General features: G+C 36.7%; 1 protein-coding gene across 1 annotated transcript; it reads left to right on the forward strand.

Moving 5' to 3' along the window:
- The first annotated feature begins 3,618 nt into the window (after positions 1 to 3,618).
- Positions 3,619 to 4,554, forward strand: LOC142156013 (olfactory receptor 6N1-like). The gene is made up of 2 exons (XM_075211080.1): positions 3,619 to 4,039; positions 4,265 to 4,554. The coding sequence occupies exons 1-2, from the start codon at positions 3,619 to 3,621 to the stop codon at positions 4,552 to 4,554; spliced, it is 711 nt and encodes a 236-aa protein (XP_075067181.1).
- Positions 4,555 to 25,100: the final 20,546 nt, after the last annotated feature.

The raw sequence follows: 25,100 nt of genomic DNA on the forward strand, positions 1-25,100 counted from the left end.
GTATGAACAATGTTATTTGAATTATCCACAAATTATTCATAAAAGCTGACTTTTACAATGATTCACAGGTAGAGGCTAATTGAAAGCCAATGTTAGGGCAATGACCTTCATCTGTGTAAACTTGGAGCTTCCACAGTACAGATGTTGAACACTTATGCATGCAGCATTTTTGTTTTTTGTTTTAAATTTCTGTAGACATATAATATATTATGAGTTTGAAAATTAATTTTAAGAGACCACTGATTCTCAATAAAAATACTGTCTGGAACAAACTCTGTAAGTGTCATTTTTAATACAAACAAATCTGTTGACTTTTTAGGGGGTTGGATACTTTTATAAGCCACTGTGCATATATATGGCTTAAAGCTCAAAGGATTTCCTCCATCTTGCTATCCAAGCCGGTGGAATACCAAAACTGCATCTCCCTTAACATTCTCTGACAAGCCAACTCCTGATTTGTAGTGTGTTAGCTAGCAGCAACTGCTACATGTAACTCCCAAGGGGGAACAGAACAGACCAAATGAAAAGAAAAATAACACACTAAAAAACTATTTTTTTTCTCACTTAGCTTTGTTGTCTGGATGGCTATATGGACAGCTCCCATGATGACCCTATTTTGTAGGATTTACCAAATAAGTGACTCCTTATCCAGGCTTCTTAATGGTTTGCTGCTTTATTTCATCACAACTACTCTGTAGCAAGATCATAAATTTTTCCACGGCTTCGTGACAATAGTTAAACCCACTAGCCTTAGCTATCGTACTACTACTATTCAGCATCGGAAGCCCCATCCACCAGATCCCAGAATCCTGGGATCTTTTATGCCCAACAAACAAGCCACAGCAATCACACCTATGTTGTGCACCTGTGTGTCTGTGTGCTGTGGGAAAGACTGAGTGAGAATTTAATCCTGTCTGCAGCCTGTACCTATAGACTCTTTGCGATTTTATCCCTATGTAAGAAAGGTGTGGCAAATAACCCTCTTTGCCACTATATATACTGCAACACTCTGTGCTGCTGTAAGAAATCCAACAATCTGATTGGTTAAAGGTTACTCTATCCTCACCTACTTTATAACTTGGGATTTAACAGACAAGATTGACTACAATAAAAAAATACACCTTAACATCTTCATGACCAGAGGTTTTCCCATCTTCATGACCAAGCCAATTTTAAAGTTTGGGGTGCAGAAATCACTTTAGTTTTCTTTTAGTTAAGCACAGAGATATAGCTCTATTTTGGTAGCATATTGAAAAACATACCTTTTTAAGTTTATTTCATAGTTAAAATAGGCAAACATTTGAAAAATACAAGTTTTCAAGATTCTTATTTTAACAATATCTAATATGTAGTTTAGTTGAAATTTAAATTTGTAGGAAAGCTGTATTAACTTTTTTTAAACATGTGTATTTGTTCTTATTATTGTCATTTTTAATTTGCGAAGGCCTTCCTTTATTTTATAAGCCTTCCCTTTTGCCAACTTTAAAGAATTCAGTATAAATTGGATCTAATATAGATGCTTCTATTATATATCTATTTTACATGTATCTGATAGTGTTAGCAAGCATGAAAACATGATGCAGTTCTCTTCTGTCTTCTGTACTGTATTGGAACTCCTTGTGATCAGTGTTCCCTCTAAGCTGAGCAATCTGGAAAGAGTTGAAAGGTCACTCTAATGAGGGCTCCACCCGAAAGGTTTGCATTCACAATCTACAGGATGTTTCCTAGTAAGATACAGGTTTAACTCTATCATTTCCGGATTGCTCAGCTTAGAGGGAACACTGCTTGTGATGATCACATTCTTTCTTTGTCAAACCAGGAAACAGCATAATGTTCTCTATGAATTGTATATGCTAAAAGCATGTACCAGGAATTGAATATCTTGAACTAATGGTGTCTTTTCTATCAGAATAGAGCTAACACCAAAATGGCAGGTTTTTCTGCCTGCTGCAGATCAAAATATAGTGTCTAGTAGAGACACTATTATATATTGAAGGTATATAGCCACATAAAAAGCACATTGCTGTTTAACCATTATATATCTGCCTATTTTTGACATTTATTTATTTTTAGAAACTTACATACAGAATAGCGCTACCGTTCTAACCGTCCTGTACTCGTTTCAGACATAATGTGGATTATAGCAAGTACTTTTTATAGGCCTTACTTTTGTTCCCCAGCTCACCAGACTGCAACTGCATTGTCTAATTACATGTGGCTAAGTGGACATTGTAACTCAGTGTAAATATGTATATTGTATATTGTATATTGATGACGTGGCAGTGAGGTTATTTTTCATTGTCTTTAAAGTGAAGGGGATTATGGGTAAGGATCAGGCTGAAAGATACTGGCGGGGCTAAACTAATTAGTGTCCATTGTTCTCAGAAGACTATTCCAGACAGGCCATCGAGCAGCGGAGGTTCTGTGGAAGGACAGCTCATCTTCACTCTCCTCTCCAACCCCCCCTAGTCCAGCACTGACCAATGGTTAAGAAAAATAGACCCAGAAGTTTGCCTAGGGAGGGGAAAACACTGTGGAAATTTGACACTAGATATAAGGAGCCACTCCAGGGGGGGAGGTGGTGTTAATTCTGGGATTTCATTTATGGAAGGTGCAAGATCTGGTTTTGAGTTGTCATTCTCTACTAGAGTCTACATATGCAGCTGAGAGAGATCCATGGGTCGTCAAGTCTGGACATCCAGGTGACTGTAGCTCCTTAAGCTAGTGGCATAAAGGACAGATGATGTGGTAAACCTGCCTGGCATTTATTTGGTGTGTACATAATAAGCTAGTGATTGGTTTTGTTGCAATAAATGTATTGTTGTACTTTCTAACTGCATTTGCCTGAGTGACTATAGGAATCCTGGAAGGTACGGGGTAGACTTCCCTGGCATAGTGAGGCACCCGTGGGTGGCCAGCCAGCATGAAGTGGGTAGCATTGGGACAGAAAACCCGGTATCTTCACAGTATTGCATGTAAACCATGTGAATTAAGACTTTTTGATAAACATCAGCAATGTAATATTTTTTTTAAAGCACCATAGCACGTACATAAATGACAGTGTGCATCAATTTAATGTTTGCTACATCTGTGCTATTTACAGTCTTTCACACCAAATACCATATAAAAGTAGAAGAAGATCTAATGTAATTATTATATCAACCTGTAATCTAGGATATAATATGTATATGTACTATAAGATAATAGTGAAATACTGATGTCCTTTGGTACAAATAAAAATATAACTATAAACCTTTTCAATATTTTCAGACTCATACGGACACATTTTCAAGATACCAGCTTCAAAGAAATTACTTTAGGTAACTTAATAAATGCTGCTTTTTTTTTTCTATCATCCAAAGTAATTGTGTGATTTTGTCTAATGAAGCTCTGCATTTAAATATTGTTTCTTTCTTTTCTATGGTCCTTTGTATTGTAAACAGTGTTGTCTTTCTTCTCCATGAAACTGCCTTATACTTGTAATCAGCAACGGAACACAAATCATTGAAACAAAAATAACTTTTTTCATGTAAAAGTGAACTCTCAAGATTAATTACAAGATTAAAGTAATCATACTTTATGAAAAAAAAAAATCTAACTTATATTTGATAGTACAAAATGACAGACACAAATGAAACTGCAGTAACTGAATTTATTCTTGTGGGATTTTATGGTGCTCAGAATATAAAGCCAGTTTTACTTGCTATATTTTTATTTATCTATATTGTCACGGTCACTGGAAATCTGGTAATTATCACTATTGTTTATGGTGATGCACATCTGCATACACCCATGTATTTCTTTTTAAGTAACTTGTCATTTTTGGAAATTTTGTATACATCTAATATTATTCCCCAAATGCTATTTAACATCATCACAAAAATTCAAACCGTGCCTTTCATAGCTTGTATTGTTCAACTGTATTTTTTTGGTTCTCTGGGGTCTACTGAATGCTTCCTTTTAGGGGTTATGGCCTATGACAGATATATAGCCATTTGTAAACCATTGCATTATTCAATACTAATGACTACTAGGACAAGTGTGTTGATGTCAATTTGTTCCTGGGGTACAGGATTTATTGCTACTTTTGGGGCAATTATATTGGTCTCCCAGTTGAAGTTCTGTGGTCCTAATAAAATACAAAATTTCTTCTGTGACCTCCAGCCAGTCTTGAAATTAGCCTGCAAAAATGTATACACTATGGAAACTGTAGCTTGGACATTAGCTACTACAATTCTCCTGGGCTCTTGTCTTCTCACTCTAGCATCATATGTTCATATTATACTAACTATGCTACGAATGCCCTCTTCCAGAGGTCAGCAAAGAGCTTTCTCCACCTGCACAGCCCACCTTACTGTGGTTGTTATTTTTTATGGTGCCATGATTTTCATGTATGTCAGTCCAAATCTGGTAAACAGTATAGAATTCAATAAAGTGTTAGCTCTGCTTTATACTGTAGTAACTCCATTTATGAATCCTTTCATCTATACTTTAAGGAATCAAGAAGTGAGGCAAGCCCTTCGTAAAGCAATCAGAAAAACTTGCAATTGTTAGTAAATAGATTCATAACAAATACAATACTGTACAAAAAGTTTCAGCCCATGTCGAACAAATGCTTTCAAATATAGAAGTGTTAATAGTTTATTTTTATCAATTAACAAAATGCAAAGTGAATGGACAGAAGATAAATCTAAAGCAAATCAATATTTGGTGTGACCAATATTTGCCTTCAAAACAGCATCAATTCTTCTACGTGCATTTGCACAGGGGTTTTGTAGGATTACCTGAAACAGAAACAGTTGTGTAGAAGGCTTAAAATTGGATGAAGAACAACGAAATTCTGCTGCAAATGTGAGATTGTGGAAGACAGTTTAATGTCACAGGTCATACGCTATGGCAAGACTGAGCACAGGAACAAGGCACAAGGTAGTTATACAGGGTGTTTGAAAAGGATGGACCCAATTTCAAAGCAATATACACTCTATGGAAAAAAGTATTTGGCCTCACCTGTTAATTATTGAATTGAGGTGTTTCAATCAGACTCGTTATCAGAGGTGTATAAAAGCAAGCACCTAGCCATGCAGTCTCAATTTGCAAACATTTGTGATACAAAATGGGTTGTTCAGAGAAGCTCAATGACTTCAAGTGTGGTACTGTGACAGGATGCCACATTTGCAATAAGACAGTTCGTGAAATTTCATCCCTGCTGGATATTCCACGGTCAAGTGTAAGGGATATTATTAGAAAGTGGAAGCATTTAGGAACAACAGAAACTCAGCCATGAAGCAGAAGACCACGTAAAATCACAGAGCAGGGTCAACGACTGCTAAGGTGCGCGGTGCATAAAATTCGCCAGTTCTGATTTTGGGACAATATAATAGTATAACTGGGTTAAGAAACATTAAAATAGCCTCTTTTTTAAAATTATAAATATATATTGTACCCTGTAAGGATGGGCCGTTACTTATTTTCCAGTGCTGTGTGTTTACCCCCGCTAAAGTCTGCCATCTAGCTGCTGATCATCATCATTGCTTACAAATACGGTGCCACAAATTCCGTAGCGCTAAACAATATTACAGCTATGACATATGTAATCAATATATTAACATGAATAAAATAAACATAGTAACATGAGTACAATAAACATGATAACAGACACATGCTAGCAATAACAGCAAGTATGACTACAATTATTAATTAAATATGCATGAGTGAAAAAATAGAAGAAGATTCAGCATAAGATAATGTTGTATGATATAGACAGACATGTGACATAGGGTAGAGACCCTGCCTATGGGAGCTTACAGTCCAGTGGGAGCAAAGAGTGGGATGCTAGTTTGTCTGGGCTTTCTAGCTTAAATTAGAATGTACAAGTCACTTGAAACACCAATCTTTTAATAATGCAGTCCCATTAGTGTGCCCAGGCATCCTCCAAAGTAGCTAAAAGTTCCTGCACAATATTTAAACTGATCTCTGCACCTCTTCAGTCCCAGAGCGGGTATCTATGTATGTGCCTATCACCGTTCCTGGATTCCCTGGGCTATCCTGCATCCTGACTAATAATTTATATAACTGGAAACAGAAAGAAAAAAACTAAATGAACGTTGGGGTTTAATCACAGGTCTCAACAAAAAAAATTAACTTATTTTTTTCTGGTCACAATAGGAACCTATATCTGCAGGCAAACATTTATGTATGCTCTGTAGAGAAGAATATCACTGGACTCGATTTATGTGCATTGTTTACGTTACATTTTATATAGATTTTCAAGATAAATAAATGTATATTTATTTAATAATGAGTAAGTCATCCATAGTTCTTTTTTTGTGCAAAGATTGGTTTTAGATTCTATTCAATTAGCAAAAAATATTAATCTGAAAAACTGTGTGTATGCACTTATGACTGATAATGTCCATAGATCTCTATGCAGTGTACAGAGTCATGATCATTCAAGCCAATGGTTATTTCAGATGACAAGCACAGATCTGAAGGTAAATCATGTAAAATGTGTTTAGCATGTACACATGAATTGACATGCTGATCGGGACTTTTTTCTTTTTAATTGTTGGTAAAATCATTAAGTATATTGCATCAGGAAAATTTTGTATGGTATGTACCCAGCCAAAGGTACATGCCAATTACATCAATTACATCAGCACATTGGGACTATTTTCAACATACTCTTGCCTGCCCCTCACTGCCCCCCCCCCTTGTGATTCCCCAGAAGTAAGGAGACACAAGTCAATGATAAACAATAATCAACATACGGATGTGTACAGTATGAAAATGCATATCTTACACAAAAAATGGCATTCATACAACTTTAATTGAGCCCCTTGCTGTATAAAGTAATTTATAATGTAAAGATGTTTTTTTTAAATAGAAGTTAATGTCATTTTACTTTTAACATAACATTCATGGCAGTAATTGTTGGTTAAATCTTACTAAAATGTTGAAGATAGACTAATTTTGCAGAAATGATTATCCAGTTCTATACTCATATTGCAGAAAGAATTTAGAAAATAATTATTAAAACAATATCAGGTTTTTTTTATAAACATAAATTACTCAAAAAGAATATGACTCTTAAATATCTGTTAGTCTTGAGCTATTTCCTGAATAAAAATAATAATAATATTTATTATTATTATTATTATTATTACTATTATATTTTTTTTCTTGTAGCCATAAAAGTTAGAGCATTTCAAAACATGACTCTTACATTTCAAAATAGGAGAAAATAAATTTTGGATTTACTTGCTCAACATTATAAATCAATCAGATAAGAAGAATGCAAAATATTATAAAAAAGCCTTATCTACTTGTTTGAACTATGAAAGTGCCATAATTAATTGTGGATTATAATTGTTCATGCTCCACTAATTCACAGATATTTTAATAACTTGTTTCTTAGAGGTGTTTAAACAGAACAAGGAGATAATTTTATAAGTGAATTATTTTCATGTCATAAGAAAGATCATTTAAAGTAGATAAAGCTGTTTGACACTTTCCAGATAAAAGCAGTAGATAAAATAAAGGTGCCAGACAGAAATTATACAGATTGACTTTATATTAACTGAAAATAATCAACTTCATATTGCAGTTAGGGCATACAATATTTATTTAAGTTAACTTTTTATTAATAATACCACCATCTGACCTGGCTTAAAAGTACTACCATATGGATCATTTTATGGTTTGCTTAACAGTGGAAAGCACACTGCAATCCTTAACACATTACGTACCCATGCCACTACACTGTGACCAAATATATCTAAATGAAACTTGTAGGGGAAGAGTGTAGTTTTTCCACTAGTAGGCTATGGTTGCCTTTTGTGCATTGTCAAATTAAAATAATTTACCTGTATGCATAGCAAGGGATTTTAATGGTTTACAGAGCAGGGATGCCAAAAGATCTTTTTGAAGATAAAAGTAAAAAAAAATAATTTGTGAATTGTACGTTTTGGAAGTCTATACTGATACTGATACTGACGTTACCTGGACAGGAAATTAATACCATCTTTTAAAGAATTTGGACTTTCATGTATTATTCATTGTGGATCTATGTACGTCTCGTACAGGACTATTTAAAATCACCTATTGGATACTCTTACAGCTTGTCATTTATGGGTCCTATACAGCGTCTAGGACCATACTTATGTCGAAGTCAGCAAATTGGATAAAGTCATTTCAATTAATATCGAGCAGATTTGGTTGTCTTTGTCTGAAATTATGCGTAGAGCACGCTACAGCGTATAAGGGCGTATCCAGCCGCAACATGTGGTACAATTACAGGTTTTACACTTTTACTCACATTTACATGAACACACACATTTGTAATTAGTACACATTAATTGTAGTTGCAACACATAGTTATTTATGACTAAATATAGCAGTATTTATGTTTAGTATTATGAGTTATATCCATATTAGGGAAATCAAAGGTTCAGGTTGCTATGTCATGTTTAGTATCATTTTAATCCCCTTTTCATCAGCAGTTGTCCGGTTCATTCGCCGAAGGAATCGCACATTGCACACTCTAGTTAGCGATGTTAGGGAATAAATGTTTAAAGTGATACAGGAGGCTATCATTGTGGAATGAATATGTCTGGTGCTGATCCCAATTTTGGAGAGAGTTGGCATGTATGAAACAGAACTTGGGATTCAGTAGCCTTAATATCAGATGAGATTGATCTTTCGCCACCTGGCCTTATATAATACAAGAACTATTAACTGAAATTACTTAGCCAATAAAGATAATATGCCTCCTTAATATTAGTACTGGATGTCCAAAAGGCATTTGACAGAATGGTCTGGAATTTTATGCAGTGGTTATTAACCTCCAATGGATTTGAAGCTAAATTTTAAATGGCATTCAAGCTCTTTACCATAATCCATCCACTACAATCTCTTTCACTACTTATCTGTGCTTTGTTCCCTCTTTGCTCCAGAATTTTTTCAATCCAAAATAATAGCCTTTCACCCTAGCTTATGATCCACCATGGAATCTTTGCTTCTATTCCATTTCTTCTCTATGAAACTTATTTATTTATAAATGTCTAATAGAAACATTAGATACTGGATCTAGATTTTGTGCCACATTTTAACTTCATCCCTCTGGGAGCTCCATCTTTGTCCATATTAAAGACAATGCTTATAAACATGGGTGCCAGTGCATACATTTCAGTTTTCAACCATCAAAGAATAGCAAATCCTGCAGTTTTGTGATGTGTAGTGGTTTCAAAACAGCCCAAACAAAATGCACTTAAGACTTTGAATGCTGGTGTCTTGACTTTGAACCATTGCTGGATCCTGGTTTCCTGGTCTATTTATTTATCATATTGTCAGGAAAATGCTCACAGCATAATTGATTTGGGTTGTTTTCTGTATGGGGCTACACATGATTCTAGCACTCAACATTTCACTCATATACCACACAGGTTATAGATTTGCTGAATCACCACCAAACTCATAACTCCCTCTTCAATAAGCCAGTCATAATCTCCTGCACAAATACATATCAAATATGATGGAATTACAACAATATCAAATATCATTCTGAAAGATATCTGACTACTGTGGTTTTCCTGTATAGTTGATCTCTATACTTCACAACCATTGTGTGTTTTTTGCCCCTAAGTACAGAGTGGCACACCGATGCACAAAATATGAAATATGAAGGGATGTTCGTATACGTTCATAAATTTTTTATTTTGCATTGGCCTAAAAGGTTGTCTGACTACCTAGCATATGGCTTTCTCTAATTTAAACCTAGTGGTTTATTTGCTTTTACAATACCGTAATTAGACAGTCTGCTCTAAGTAGGAAAGGACATGAATGATCAGAGGTAATGCATGGTGCATGGCTGTGAGCTGCATATGTCTAAGCTTAACCTAATTACCTCCACCTTGTCTGACTGACCAAATGTTTTAACCACTTTTGTATAAGGGGAAATCATGTACATTCACATTCGTCAATGTAATATTATATTTGGGCCCTCATCCTGACACAGGTAAATATTGTTAATATATTGTGGCAGAATGGACCGCCTATGCCACCCTGTCTGTTGTTGCTGGGAACTGGCTGGACTTACTTTGCCACTGTTCCCTTTTGTTATCAGAAATGCGCCCTCTAACCGCAGTAGGAGGGGCTTACAAATGCTGCCACCACTGGACTTCTTACCGGCATCCAGTACCTGGTTCCTTCTGGGTAAGTGTCACTGCTATGGTACACCTTTGCTGGTACACCTGGGCTGGTAACCCTGACCGCTTACTATGGATTAGGGTTGCTGTGGATGGATCCCTCCTTGGCCTATCACACTGGCCAGAGCTGCTGGCAAGTGGGCAAGGCGGTGGTGCTGGGAAGCTCGGTCCAAACCTCAGACTGCCGGAAACGGATTAGATTTTGCATCTAATCTGTAGTCACAGGATTTTCAGCATGGAGGATGTTTTCAAGCAGGTCTTTGAAGCAAGTGATGTTTATTTGAGGTCACACTGATTGAAGGTACCAGTGATTAGGTCAGATGGAACAAGAATGATGATACATTTAAGTGTACAAGGTCTCTCTTTTTATACAGTTTGGACACAGCCTCAGTGTAAGCCAGCCCCCTGAGGTCTGAGTTATTTTTAGTATCAGGATATGATATATGTTTCCCAAACATGGATTTACATGCAATGCAAAGTTAAAAATATTTACACTACTCTGTTATGTGCTAAAACTTGATGCTTGCATTATCTGAAATGCAGCCACGCCAGACAGCCAGGCAGTGGCCCCCTGCTGGGTATACAGGCTAAAAAGGTGTTTGTCACTTGACATAAAGACTTACTTAGCATTTCCTGCTGTCAGCAAACAGACTTCCTCTAGCAAAGTTACAAATCCAAACAATGACACTTCCATACAAAATACATTCCAATGTAACACGATAAGTACATTTCAAATTATACATTGGTGCCTGCACCTCTGATTGAAATACATTTCTACAATAAATTATTTCTACATGATCCAGCCACAAATAAGTTATTTATAAGTGATCCAGTCACACATACTGTATGTTTTATTATCTTTACATATTTAATATTGAGGGATTCACTTAGAAGTGGACATATTTGCGATTTGAATACATAGAGAAAATTACAGCAGCAGAAGTGTATTTAAATGCATATATTCAGTGGTACATATCTCAAGATGCATTCATGCTAGGTCTACCTATGTGTACATAATTATGCCCCTCAGACGTGTAGAGATAGCATACATATGTGGCTTGACAGTGTTTGCATTAAATTCAAAAGTAACATTACCATATTTGTACACAATATATTAATGGAGTTAAGTGTCATAGTCACAATAGAGAATATTGTCTGGATAGTTTTGTTGAATTTTCAATATGAAATGTAATTAAATACAAACAACAAAACATAATGCAAACGTAAAATAAATTAAATACAAATTGCAATACAAAATAAGGTTTTAAAAAATAAACACTTCCAAAGCTGTTTTTTTTCATTTATAAATCAATTTGGAATCTTTCCTGCAATAATCCAAATGGAAACTAAATAATGCAAACAAATGAACTCAACTTCAGGTAGTATAGCCATGATGCTCATAAATTAAGTACTAAAAGCTGGAGGGGTCTATGCACAATCAGCCAATCAAAAGCAATTATTATTATTATTATTATTATTATTATTATTATTATTATTAATATTAATAATTTATTTATAAGGTACTATAGATTACATAATTGTACAAATACATATAAGACATAACTAAAACAGTAAGCAAAATCACAAATACATGAAGCAGTTACACATTAGTAGCACAAATGATTGTGAGTAAAGAACTGTAGGGACCTCACACAGAATGTAGCAATAGGCACGAAAGGACATATGAGGTAGATGGACTACAGACAGATATTATGTAGATAGGATACTACCCATGAAAGCTTACATTCTAGAGATGGTTAGAGTCAGTAGGAGCAACAGGAATAAAATGGAGATGGTGTAAATCCCTGTTCTGTCCCTACATGTGTAAAGAGATGCAAGTCAACAATACTCAAAAATGTATTAAAAAATCCCATACCTCCATCCCTAAATGAGTCCCTTAATATGTTGAACTTTAGTTATTTATATATTTTATTACAGATGCAGTCACAATTCCAACAGTGGAAATGTCAGCAGTTGACATGAAAATGTTGGCAGGCTAAATGCTGACACTGTCAACAGTGTGATTGTCGACATTCACAATGTCGACAATCACAGTGGTGACTTTAAAAGACCAGGTTGCTGCCGAAATTTTTACTGTCGCAATTTAGTAACCAACCCTTTTATTACATTTGTAAAATTTTATACTATATGTACAGTATAAAATAATTGTTGCATAGACTTGCACAACACTGTAAAGCAATCAGATTAGAAATACTTTAAAAGTATTTTATACCTGTTAGAACTATAGATACACAATCATTAAATATGGATTATCATTGTTCATGCTCCACTTATTCTAAGATTTGTTCTAATGTCAAGTATCCAAGAGGTGTGTTAACCTGTCATAACAAAGTTCAATGAAAGCTAGATAAAACATATTTGATACATTTGATACATTAATACGCAAAATATATCAAGATGTACACATTTACTAAAAACAAACAAAAAGAAATATTCAGATATTATAAATAGATTGATTTGGCTTTAACTGAAAAAATCAACTCAATATTACACTTATAACCCAGTCTTGTCTGGATTAGCATTAACAATTTGTGACTCATTTTCTGCATTAATAAAGAGTAAAGTACATAATAGAATTCACATATGATTCCTCTTCACTTCCACTCAATTCCAAAAATATTAGCTATAATATTGTATTCCCCACCTAAAATTAACTAAATAACGAAATAAATGTGAGAATAGGGGTTCTTCAAAATCACTCAGTACTGACACTCCAACTACATATTAGTTTGGAACAAGGCAGTAAAACAGGAATAATAGCAGGGTAACAAGTTCAGTACATATGATATTGTACAAAAGTGGAAGATGCTCAAATCAATTTATAGGCCATAACAGGTGCTTGAAAGGGTGGGGTTATCCTGCAAGGAACATACACACAACATTTTTTCCCCCAGCACACTGCTATAGCCAGCAACAGATCTGCCATTTCTACTGTAGATAAAAATGCAAAAGTCTTTGTTGCACACATTTGCAAATGTATGTTTAAGCCATCCTGCCACGCCAAGGCGCTTTTGCTAATAGGATGGTCCTACTCTAAACAATGAGAGTCCCATATATTTGGGCCATACATATGTGTTTTTAAATTGAGAGCCAACTTACCAAAGAGGTACCCCAGAAGCCTCCAAACAGCAATTCAGTGCCAGTACCCCCTCTCAGCTACTGACACCAACATGCCTCTCAGACAAATACAAAAGTGGAAGCTGCTCAAATCAATTTATAGGCCATAACAGGTGCTTGAAAGGGTGGGGTTATCCTGCAAGGAACATACACACAACATTTTTTCCCCCAGCACACTGCTATAGCCAGCAACAGATCTGCCATTTCTACTGTAGATAAAAATGCAAAAGTCTTTGTTGCACACATTTGCAAATGTATGTTTAAGCCATCCTGCCATGCCAAGGCGCTTTTGCTAATAGGATGGTCCTACTCTAAACAATGAGAGTCCCATATATTTGGGCCATACATATGTGTTTTTAAATTGAGAGCCAACTTACCAAAGAGGTACCTTAGAAGCCTCCAAACAGCAATTCAGTGCCAGTACCCCCTCTCAGCTACTGACACCAACATGCCTCTCAGACAAATACAAAAGTGGAAGCTGCTCAAATCAATTTATAGGCCATAACAGGTGCTTGAAAGGGTGGGGTTATCCTGCAAGGAACATACACACAACATTTTTTCCCCCAGCACACTGCTATAGCCAGCAACAGATCTGCCATTTCTACTGTAGATAAAAATGCAAAAGTCTTTGTTGCACACATTTGCAAATGTATGTTTAAGCCATCCTGCCACGCCAAGGCGCTTTTGCTAATAGGATGGTCCTACTCTAAACAATGAGAGTCCCATATATTTGGGCCATACATATGTGTTTTTAAATTGAGAGCCAACTTACCAAAGAGGTACCCCAGAAGCCTCCAAACAGCAATTCAGTGGCAGTACCCCCTCTCAGCTACTGACACCAACATGCCTCTCAGACAAATACAAAAGTGGAAGCTGCTCAAATCAATTTATAGGCCATAACAGGTGCTTGAAAGGGTGGGGTTATCCTGCAAGGAACATACACACAACATTTTTTCCCCCAGCACACTGCTATAGCCAGCAACAGATCTGCCATTTCTACTGTAGATAAAAATGCAAAAGTCTTTGTTGCACACATTTGCAAATGTATGTTTAAGCCATCCTGCCACGCCAAGGCGCTTTTGCTAATAGGATGGTCCTACTCTAAACAATGAGAGTCCCATATATTTGGGCCATACATATGTGTTTTTAAATTGAGAGCCAACTTACCAAAGAGGTACCCCAGAAGCCTCCAAACAGCAATTCAGTGCCAGTACCCCCTCTCAGCTACTGACACCAACATGCCTCTCAGACAAATACAAAAGTGGAAGCTGCTCAAATCAATTTATAGGCCATAACAGGTGCTTGAAAGGGTGGGGTTATCCTGCAAGGAACATACACACAACATTTTTTCCCCCAGCACACTGCTATAGCCAGCAACAGATCTGCCATTTCTACTGTAGATAAAAATGCAAAAGTCTTTGTTGCACACATTTGCAAATGTATGTTTAAGTCATCCTGCCACGCCAAGGCGCTTTTGCTAATAGGATGGTCCTACTCTAAACAATGAGAGTCCCATATATTTGGGCCATACATATGTGTTTTTAAATTGAGAGCCAACTTACCAAAGAGGTACCCCAGAAGCCTCCAAAAAGCAATTCAGTGCCAGTACCCCCTCTCAGCTACTGACACCAACATGCCTCTCAAACAAATACAAAAGTGGAAGCTGCTCAAATCAATTTATAGGCCATAACAGGTGCTTGAAAGGATGGGGTTATCCTGCAAGGAACATACACACAACATTTTTTCCCCCAGCACACTGCTATAGCCAGCAACAGATCTGCCATTTCTACTGTAGATAAAAATGCAAAAGTCTTTGTTGCACACATTTGCAAATGTATGTTTAAGCCATCCTGCCACGCCAAGGCGCTTTTGCTAATAGGATGGTCCTACTCTAAACAATGAGAGTCCCATATATTTGGGCCATACATATGTGTTTTTAAATTGAGAGCCAACTTACCAAAGAGGTACCCCAGAAGCCTCCAAACAGCAATTCAGTGCCAGTACCCCCTCTCAGCTACTGACACCAACATGCCTCTCAGACAAATACAAAAGTGGAAGCTGCTCAAATCAATTTATAGGCCATAACAGGTGCTTGAAAGGGTGGGGTAATCCTGCAAGGAACATACACACAACATTTTTTCCCCCAGCACACTGCTATAGCCAGCAACAGATCTGCCATTTCTACTGTAGATAAAAATGCAAAAGTCTTTGTTGCACACATTTGCAAATGTATGTTTAAGCCATCCTGCCACGCCAAGGCGCTTTTGCTAATAGGATGGTCCTACTCTAAACAATGAGAGTCCCATATATTTGGGCCATACATATGTGTTTTTAAATTGAGAGCCAACTTACCAAAGAGGTACCCCAGAAGCCTCCAAACAGCAATTCAGTGCCAGTACCCCCTCTCAGCTACTGACACCAACATGCCTCTCAAACAAATACAAAAGTGGAAGCTGCTCAAATCAATTTATAGGCCATAACAGGTGCTTGAAAGGGTGGGGTTATCCTGCAAGGAACATACACACAACATTTTTTTCCCCCAGCACACTGCTATAGCCAGCAACAGATCTGCCATTTCTACTGTAGATAAAAATGCAAAAGTCTTTGTTGCACACATTTGCAAATGTATGTTTAAGCCATCCTGCCACGCCAAGGCGCTTTTGCTAATAGGATGGTCCTACTCTAAACAATGAGAGTCCCATATATTTATCATATCATATCATTATATCATATTGGACATATGATATTGTCCAATATGATATAAAGTACCAACAATCCAGCAAAATATAATCCAAGGTTTAGATTTCTCCGTTTAGAGTATTACCCCTAGTCTCTGGCTTCCACCAAAAGGACAGGCTCTTTTAAACTCCATCCCAGGAAACCATGGGAACTGACAGGCCCTATCTGTAGACATCTTCGCATTGCTTTATAATCCTTGCTGACCAAACCTGCTGTACCTCTCCCAGGTGACATGGGCTAGGTATCCCTCCTACTTGGATGGCTCTACTAGGTTTGGAGATAGCACAAAACACCACATGGGAAAGAACAAAGGTCAGGATAATAACATTATTATTGTGATTTTTTTTTTAACTCCTTCCATTTTTATCTTGACATAACACCTGAGTGTTTCTGACTTTCACAATCTTGTCACTTGTTACCCACCTGTCTTCATTTAAACAATACAACAGGCCAGTCTTAGCAATTCAGCCATCCCACAGTAGGCGTATTGAAACATATTGCCGGACGTCAATAGTGTAACAACAAAAGTCTTCTTTCTTTACAGTAAACCTATAAATACTCTAAAGAAATTTTCTATCATTAGTTTCATGTATTTCTAAAATGTTTCATAATAAAGATCCTCTATACAAAATCTGCATTCTAAAAAGAGACCACCCCACTTTTTTTAAATTCATATCCTACAAATATTAAATGGATGATATGTTTGAGTATTATTTCTAACTGATAGAAAAAAGTGGCATATGCTAAATTTGTTTAAATTTAACCTATTATACGTACTTGTGTGTTTCATGTGACATATAACAAGTTAATTAACAAAAGTAGTACTCTGGGCTCTCGCTTTCTTCTTTCTTCCCCTATTCATTACAATAGAACTTGCCTATGTGCATTTGCCTGTGCTGAAAGATACAAACAAATGGCAGCTCATGACTGATCAAAGTGTGTATCTATTAATTCAGTAGTATTGGAGATTAGGATGGTCACTGATAACACACACAAATTGTTAACCAAAAACAAAGTATAATTAAAATTATATTGAAAGAATTCATCGCTCTTTGCCATTATTCAGTTGGAGCTGTAATGATAATGATGGTCACTAATGCAAGTGACAACGACCTAGTCACTGGTGGTAATAAGGTATGGTTGTTATGAGGCATTATGTGCTGGGAATGATAAGGGTATAATATGCAAGACATGATAGATTACTTTTGCATATCTGCAAATTACATTAAAAAACGAGAGAGAGATTTGACCTAAACCTAATCACATATTTATATAACAATCAATAAGTAATAGGATAGTATATTTTTACAACAAGTAAACATTTGTTTTGCAGAGAAAGTCTGGTGCACAGTGTTTTCTTGTACTTCATAATCATATTCTTGGCACACAGCAAGATTGAACATCAGGAGCACTGGAAAATATTAAGCTACATTCACACTATGCTCTTATATATTTATCTATTTACAAACCTAAATATCTCCTTAGTCTGTTCTTTGTTGCTAACACAACAAGCCAAAACTACTTATAACATGCCTTTCTAAACTAAACTTATTACACAACTGTTTGCAGTAATTTACCTGCATGAAACTAACTCCTGCATTAAGCTGCATTATAATGCCCCAAATTCCCACGCTAAACTCAATGTAAATGCCACACATATAAATAAATGATAATAATAATTATACTTATCAACCTATAAGTCCCCTGTAAAGCTAACTACAGAAAGAGGAGCCTGACATATGTTTAGCTCTATAGCTCCATTTCCACATAAGCAGCCAGAGATTTAGGGGTACATTTACTAAACTGCGGGTTTGAAAAACTGGAGATGCTGCCTATAGCAACCAATCAGATTCTATCTATCATTTTGTAGAATGTACTAAATAAATAACTAGCATCTGATTGGTTGCTATAGGCAACACCTCCACTTTTTCAAGCCCGCAGTTTAGTAAATCTAGCCATTAGAGTCCTCTAAGATATTTTGCCTTTAATGCATAAAATGCCTCTGCATGCAGATATGTGGTAATACTGTGGTAATATACCCATTATATATTGTAGCCCAGTGATTCCACATCAAGTTACTATGCTAGACACACCTGCCCAATGAAAATATGTTTCTGTCAAGAATATTTTTCTTTTGTATTACGTTATGATAAAAACTGTTGCCTTCCTCTAATTTTCTTTGATACAATGTGCTGCTAAACAACACTTCTCAGCAAGATACAGTAAAATCCTATAATACATTGGGCTGCCTTATATTACAGACACTAAAGGTATTAAAGAACAGTGCCTTGCAAAAAAAATAAATATATCTTTTCAGGTCAGGGGGTATATTTATTAAACTGCGGGTTTGAAAAAGTGGAGATGTTGCTTATAGCAACCAATCAGATTCTAGCTGTCATTTTGTAGAATGTACTAAATAAATGATAACTAGAATCTGTTTGGTTGCTATAGGCAACATCTCCACTTTTCCAAACACACAGTTTAGTAACTCTAGCCCCAAGAGTTGATTCAGATTAGCATTGAAAAACATATTGCTAGATTAGTCCAAATCATGAAAGATTTACTGGTGAGTTAGCACTTCTGCCTCACAGCACTGGGGTCATGAGTTCAATTCCCGACCATGGTCTTATCAGTGTGGAGTTTGTATGTTCTTCCCGTGTTTGCATGGGTTTCCTCCGGGTGGTTCCCTCCCACACTCCAAAAACATACTAGTAGGTTAATTGGCTAATATCAAATTGACCCTAGTGTGTGTATGGTTGTGTATGTACGTATGTGTCTGTGTGTTAGGGGATTTAGACAGGGGCAGGGACTGATGTGAGTGAGTTCTCTGTACCGCACTGTGGAATGAGTGCCGCTATAAAAATAGTATATACAAGGTGGTGGTCTGCGTTATTCTAAGTTGCTGCTGTTCCTCTTAAGGGAACAACACAATTGTTCCAAAAATGACAAATCTATACAAAGAAAAAAAAGAGTATCCTGCACTACTGAGTGTGTCCACATATCCCTAACACCAAAGGGCAAATTGCACTGAAACAATCCTAGTGCAATGAATTGTAAATCAGATAATGTATTGTCAACAGTGAATAAAATATTATAATGCCAACTATGAATAAAATGAAACAATACTTATATTCAAATGATGAAAAGATCCATGTGTCACAATATAGTGATTATTTCTTCCTTCTGAGCTTGAAATGGTATATAACATGTGGGAGAAAAAATAAAGTACAACATAGTGTGATATCTCTTAAACAGTAAAAATTAAAATGAAAAGCAAAATAAAATAAAAATTCTTAAAGCAAATGTTTTGCGTGATTAATTCCACCACGTTTGCTCTTCTATGTGATTCTCCTTACAATACAATAAATGTGTAGTCTTCTTAAGTGCTCCAAAGATTATAGTGTGTGGTATTGATTGATCTTTCACCACCCAAATTCTTATGTGAGAACACTTACAAAAAGAAAATATAAATCAGGCATGGTATCAAGATGTCTTTGTTCTCATCTTCCATATGGGGTTGTCCCTCAGTGTGAATATGGAAAAAGAAATAAACGGATCTAGTGTGATACCGTATGAAACTAAAAAATCCTTTAATTGCACATAGTAGCTGACATGGCAGCTTGCATAACAAACATGCATAAATTAAAAACCAAAAATAAAAATAAAAACAGCTGGAACATAAGTGTTTTGAATGGATCCCTACCAGATGGAGATCTGAGTGAGCATGTTGCTATAAAATCCCGGGATATCTGCCCAATCTTAAATCTTCTGATCCATCAGATGGTAACTTTTGGGGTCCAGTCTGTTCCAGAATATGCAGCCCTTCAACCAACGCATCTCAACCTCTTATGGTAGGTCTTTGTCAAGGATAGGGCTTCCTTTTATACAGGAAGTCCTCTAATACAAGTTCATAGGTCACATAAGTGTGTAACAAAATGTACATAATAAAATACATAATAACATATTGGAATGAGGATCTACAATTGGTTGCATTTCAAAGTGAATGAAGAAATAAATATCTCAAATTACTTCCAAAAGATGTACATAACACCATATAGTTCCATGTATATTTTTTTATACTGTTAACAATGTCCATTTCTATACCTCATAACACATCTCTTATTAGCCCCCTAATGAATAGTTGCAATTGAATATATATATATATATATATATATATATATATATATATATATATCCAAAACAATTAAATCAGTTAAGTTGATATAAGGCATATTGATCGGGAGTGGGACGCTATTTGTGTTTCATCTACCCCTTTTTTGCGGTCCAAGCCTCTTTATAGATCTCCAATATCAGATTACAATACCTTAGGTTGAATGGTGAATCGCGTATGCGTTCCAACCGCTCTTTCCGGTATCTAGGAGGATTTTCAAGTTGAGTCATGGATCGCATATGCGTTCCAACTCTAACTTCTGGTATTGGAATAAATGGGAGATATAAGTGAAACAGCGGAACACTATATATGATCCTAATTTATTTATCTTATATTTCAAACTTTAAATACTTACTTTATCTCCTAGAGCAGTAGTCAGGGAACAGGGGTAATTTACCCTAAATGGGGTAAAAATGAAATTCCTGGGGGTAATGCTGGCGATTCACATGCTGTCAGTTGGATTGTAGACCCCTTTAAATGTGAAATTGCTGTTGTACCAGAAGCAGATCTGTCATATTTTTGGATGTCAACAGCTGCAAAGACATTCAAAATGGCACATGAGGAGGCAGTCAAAAAGTTGCTGCCTTTTGCAACAACCTACCTTTGCGAACAAGGATTTTGCACTCTAACGAACATAAAAACAAAGCAGAGAAATCGATTGGACGCTGAAGACTGTATCCAAATTGCTCTGACATCAAAACGCCCCAATATTGATGCACTCGTATCAAAAATGAAACAACATCATTTCTCCAAAACCTGAAGTTTTGAAGTTGAAGCTTTCAAAGAAATTTTGAATAGATTTAATCAAATTTTGAATTCCAATAATAATATATGATTTCCTTCCTTTCAAATCAAGAGGGTAACGTCAACGTATCTAAATATATTTGGGGGTAAAAGGTAAAAGAGTTCCCTGACCCCTGTCCTAGAGGAATCATATATATAGAAACATATGGGACACATAAAAATACATTTTGATATTATATTGTCCCTTATAAGGAGTGTATGGTAAGTATAGTGAGGGCATTGCCAGCAGTTAACAAATGCAGTTGGTGTGTACATATATTGATATAAGTGGATTAGATTGTAACAAATGTACTGTACGGCATACCGAATCTATTACTGTTGATGTTTATAATAAATATATACCATCAATACATCGTCAAATGCATGTTACACACAAATATAAAGGTATATTAATTCTTTGATGTATCCATATTCAGAGAAAATTAAGAAACCAAAATTAGTCCAGCTGTGGTAAAAATGAAAGGTCCTCAATTGGATAAGGTCTTATTGCAGAAGTAACCAGCTGGTTTACCAAACCCTCAGTTAATAAGAGAACTGATGCTCAAACTTCAGTTATGCACTGGTAAATACTAAATCCTCAATATGAGGTTCTGTTCAGTCAAATCTCGGTACATTCACAAATCAGGCTCTAGTATTTAGCTCCAAACTTGTATACACACTTATATAAATTACAATCCATAAATCAGGACTAAGAGGGATGGCTGTGGGGACTATCATCTGTGTATTCCAGTGAACATACAAATCTGTGAATTAGCAGCTCCACCATTTTGTGAGTGACAGCAATCTCACTCCATTATAGTGCTGAATCTGCAGCTAACCACAGGATGTGATGACATATCATGTCTGTATTGCGCAAGGAACACGTCCATTAAGGTTTCTGCCTTAATTGTCGTAATTTCATTGCTTTTTGCAGTTTGAGTTGAAGAGTTTCAATCGTTTTCTTACATTGTAGATTGTGTGTAAGGAACCTTAATTAGTCCTTGTTGATGCTGGTCACCAGTGAAAGCAGACAGACTTTTAGAGATTCTGACAGAAAACCCATTAGTAAACCAATGAGTAAAACACAGCCCACAGCAGACAATGAGAAGTGGGTGTGTATAGATTATCTGCAGCTTCTCTCCAGTACTTGTCCCTTGTAAAGAGGGACATGTCCAGATACCTTACATCTACTCCCCGCTGTGATATACCAAATTAACTGATGTCACTGAGGGGCGGGAGGTTTATAATGGATTCACTAACAGCTGTCTCAGGAAGAGATTAAACTCTCAATTGAGAGCAGTGCCTGGGCTAATAGTACTACACGGTGCCCCTCCCATAATCCCAAAACACTAACCAGCCCCCATGTGGCTAGAAAATGTGGGTAATTTATTCAGCTCAGAGATGAAAATCCCTTAGCCACAGCCATGTTTGTGCTCTCAAGTAAAGCCAGTCTGAGTACACCCAGCACAAACATCTAACTGACATGTGCAACATTATGAAATCCTATCTTTAAAATGGGGCATATTTTACCAAATTGTAAAAAAACTATAACTCTCTAAAAATTTTAAACCCTGAAAGGCACTCCTCAGTCATAATAGCTTTCTTTTAAAACAAACCCCAAGTCTTTAGACCTCCTGTACACTGAGTTGCGCACTCCCAAAAAACCCCAGAAAAACTGTGACTTTTGCAAAACAGGATGTGGAAGAAAAACAGCGAGATTTTAAACTTTAGATTAGTCCTAAATTGTCATTTTTTGGCATGTGGCACCTGTGGACAGTTCTCCATTTGCATGCCAAATTTCAGCTTAATAGCTTTAATACTTTTTAAAATGTAGACCCTCAAACACCATGCCCCCCCTCTCTCAGATTTCCAATGGCAGAATGTCGTTTTTTAGATGTAACCTTAATATAAGGGCACGACTGTGCCCTTATAATATATATAAAAATATCTATTTTTTTCTAAAATCACAATTTGTTTTACTAAAATCACTGAATTTTCGTTTTTTTCCCCTACAATATTTTTAACCTCAATAACACTAATTTCAAGTTCTTTGCAGTAAATTTTGACCATCTCACAGGTCACAATATTATTTTCATACACTTTCAAACAGAGACTGCACCGACCTGGCTGGTTGCTAAGCGACAGAGCAATGACTCAAACAAACGGCAGTTCATAGCACATCTAGAAAACATTTCTACACAGCAGTGGCAGAAAAGAAAAGTAGTGCAAGATGTAATTGTCCTTGGATCATGAAATCAGTTATGGTTCATTTGATAGCTCCACCCGTTCCTTGGATAACTATGGTAATTCTACAGCTAATATATGGCGATGAGCGCTGCCCCCCCCCCCCCCCCCCCGGGATGCAAGCTTTTATGAGACCCAGACCAATCCACGGTGCCAGACAATGCACTAAAAAGAGCCATTGTAATTCACAGCAAAAAGTAAGTTCATCGATGAGCTTCAAATCTGCCCCAATTCCCAAAAAAATATAATATAGTTAGGTACCTTTGGCATAAAGTGCAGATTATAAACACTTTGTGCAATACTAATGAAACAGCAGCAAAGTGGAAGGAAATACATATACAAGTGTATTTAGACATCCAAGCTTACATTACTTCTGCAAGCAATGTTGTTCTTTGTTAATAAAACTGTTGTCTTTATACCGTTCAAAAAAATTATATTGATACTTGATAGTAGGACCAGGTGGAGTTACAGCAGAGATGTCACTAATTCTGGTCAATTCTTTCACAGTAGACAAGACCAGATGTCAAAATGTTGTGCTGAGTCCTCTGCATCATCAATGTCTAAGATTTTTGCAAAGCACACAACAGTATATAGCACATGTAAGTAACATTGGCACACAGCGGTAGCTGAAAGGAAAAGTGGTGCAAAATGGATTGTCATTGGGCCCTCCCACCCACCCTTCTGTAGGATTTTAAAAAGGACATGCACCCTTTAACAAACCAAGCACTTCAGCGACAAGGAGTGCCACTTTTGAGGCTGATGTGCTTGGTTTGATTGGGCCCTCACAAAACAAGCTCACAATGGGCTTAAAGCACCTAAGGTGACAGTGCTGTTAATGAACTCTACTGTGGCAAGATTTTGTTGTCATCATCCTCAGCCTCATCCTCACCCTCATCAGTTTGTACATCATCCTCACACTGACGGCAAGTACCATAAACTTGTAGAACAGGTAACAGAGGTCTTCACCTATAGCAGCCGCCTTTCCCATAAAGCTGAACGTGCTCACAGGTACTCGGACGCCCCCAGGTCTTAAACTGGATATTGGATGAAGATATAATACTAGCATAGTCGCCATTGCGTCTGTGATCCGCTTTGTGACTGGATGACAGCTTTCATACTTGCTTCCTCTTGCAACGGATTTTTTAACAGTCAATATTTGTAAACTGCTAGTAGTCTTTTACTTGGTCTGCTTCTGGGATGAAGATCCACCCCCAGCAGCAGCGGCATCAGCAGCAGCAGTGGGTCTAACGCTCAAGAATTCTTCTGAGGAATCCAGGATAATGGAGGAGTCATATGGCCTTACCAACTTGGATGCACCACTAACTCCGATTGCTACTGTGGACGGTGTTGTGGGTGTAGATTGCAGGTGTCAGGATCTAGCTGAGAAAAGATACCTATCTGATGATGGACTGCTTGTTGTTACTTTTTTAGCATAAGTTTCTGATTTTCCCAACAGCTTGCCATGAACTCGCTTCAAATGGCATAACATGGATGAGGTTCCTAGATGGTTAAGGTCCCTACCTATTCTGACTGTGGCTTTACAAATGCTACAAATGGCTAGACAACTGTTGTCAGGATTTGGGTAAAAATAATTCTACACATAAGACGTGGATTTTTTTGGTCTTACGTCCAGGCATGACAATTGCCTTCTTCTTATCACGTGCAAGAACTGCTTCCACTGGTTCAGGACTTACACAAACAACATCAACTTTATCAACACCCTCATTAGCTCCCTCATCAGCTACGCAAATATCCCCCTCATCCTGTTGCAATTCCAAAGTGGCATCCTCATTTTGTGTATCACCGGTTATACTTGTGCTGTT

This window comes from Mixophyes fleayi, chromosome 1 (assembly GCF_038048845.1).
Source record: "Mixophyes fleayi isolate aMixFle1 chromosome 1, aMixFle1.hap1, whole genome shotgun sequence".
Lineage (NCBI taxonomy): Eukaryota > Metazoa > Chordata > Amphibia > Anura > Limnodynastidae > Mixophyes > Mixophyes fleayi.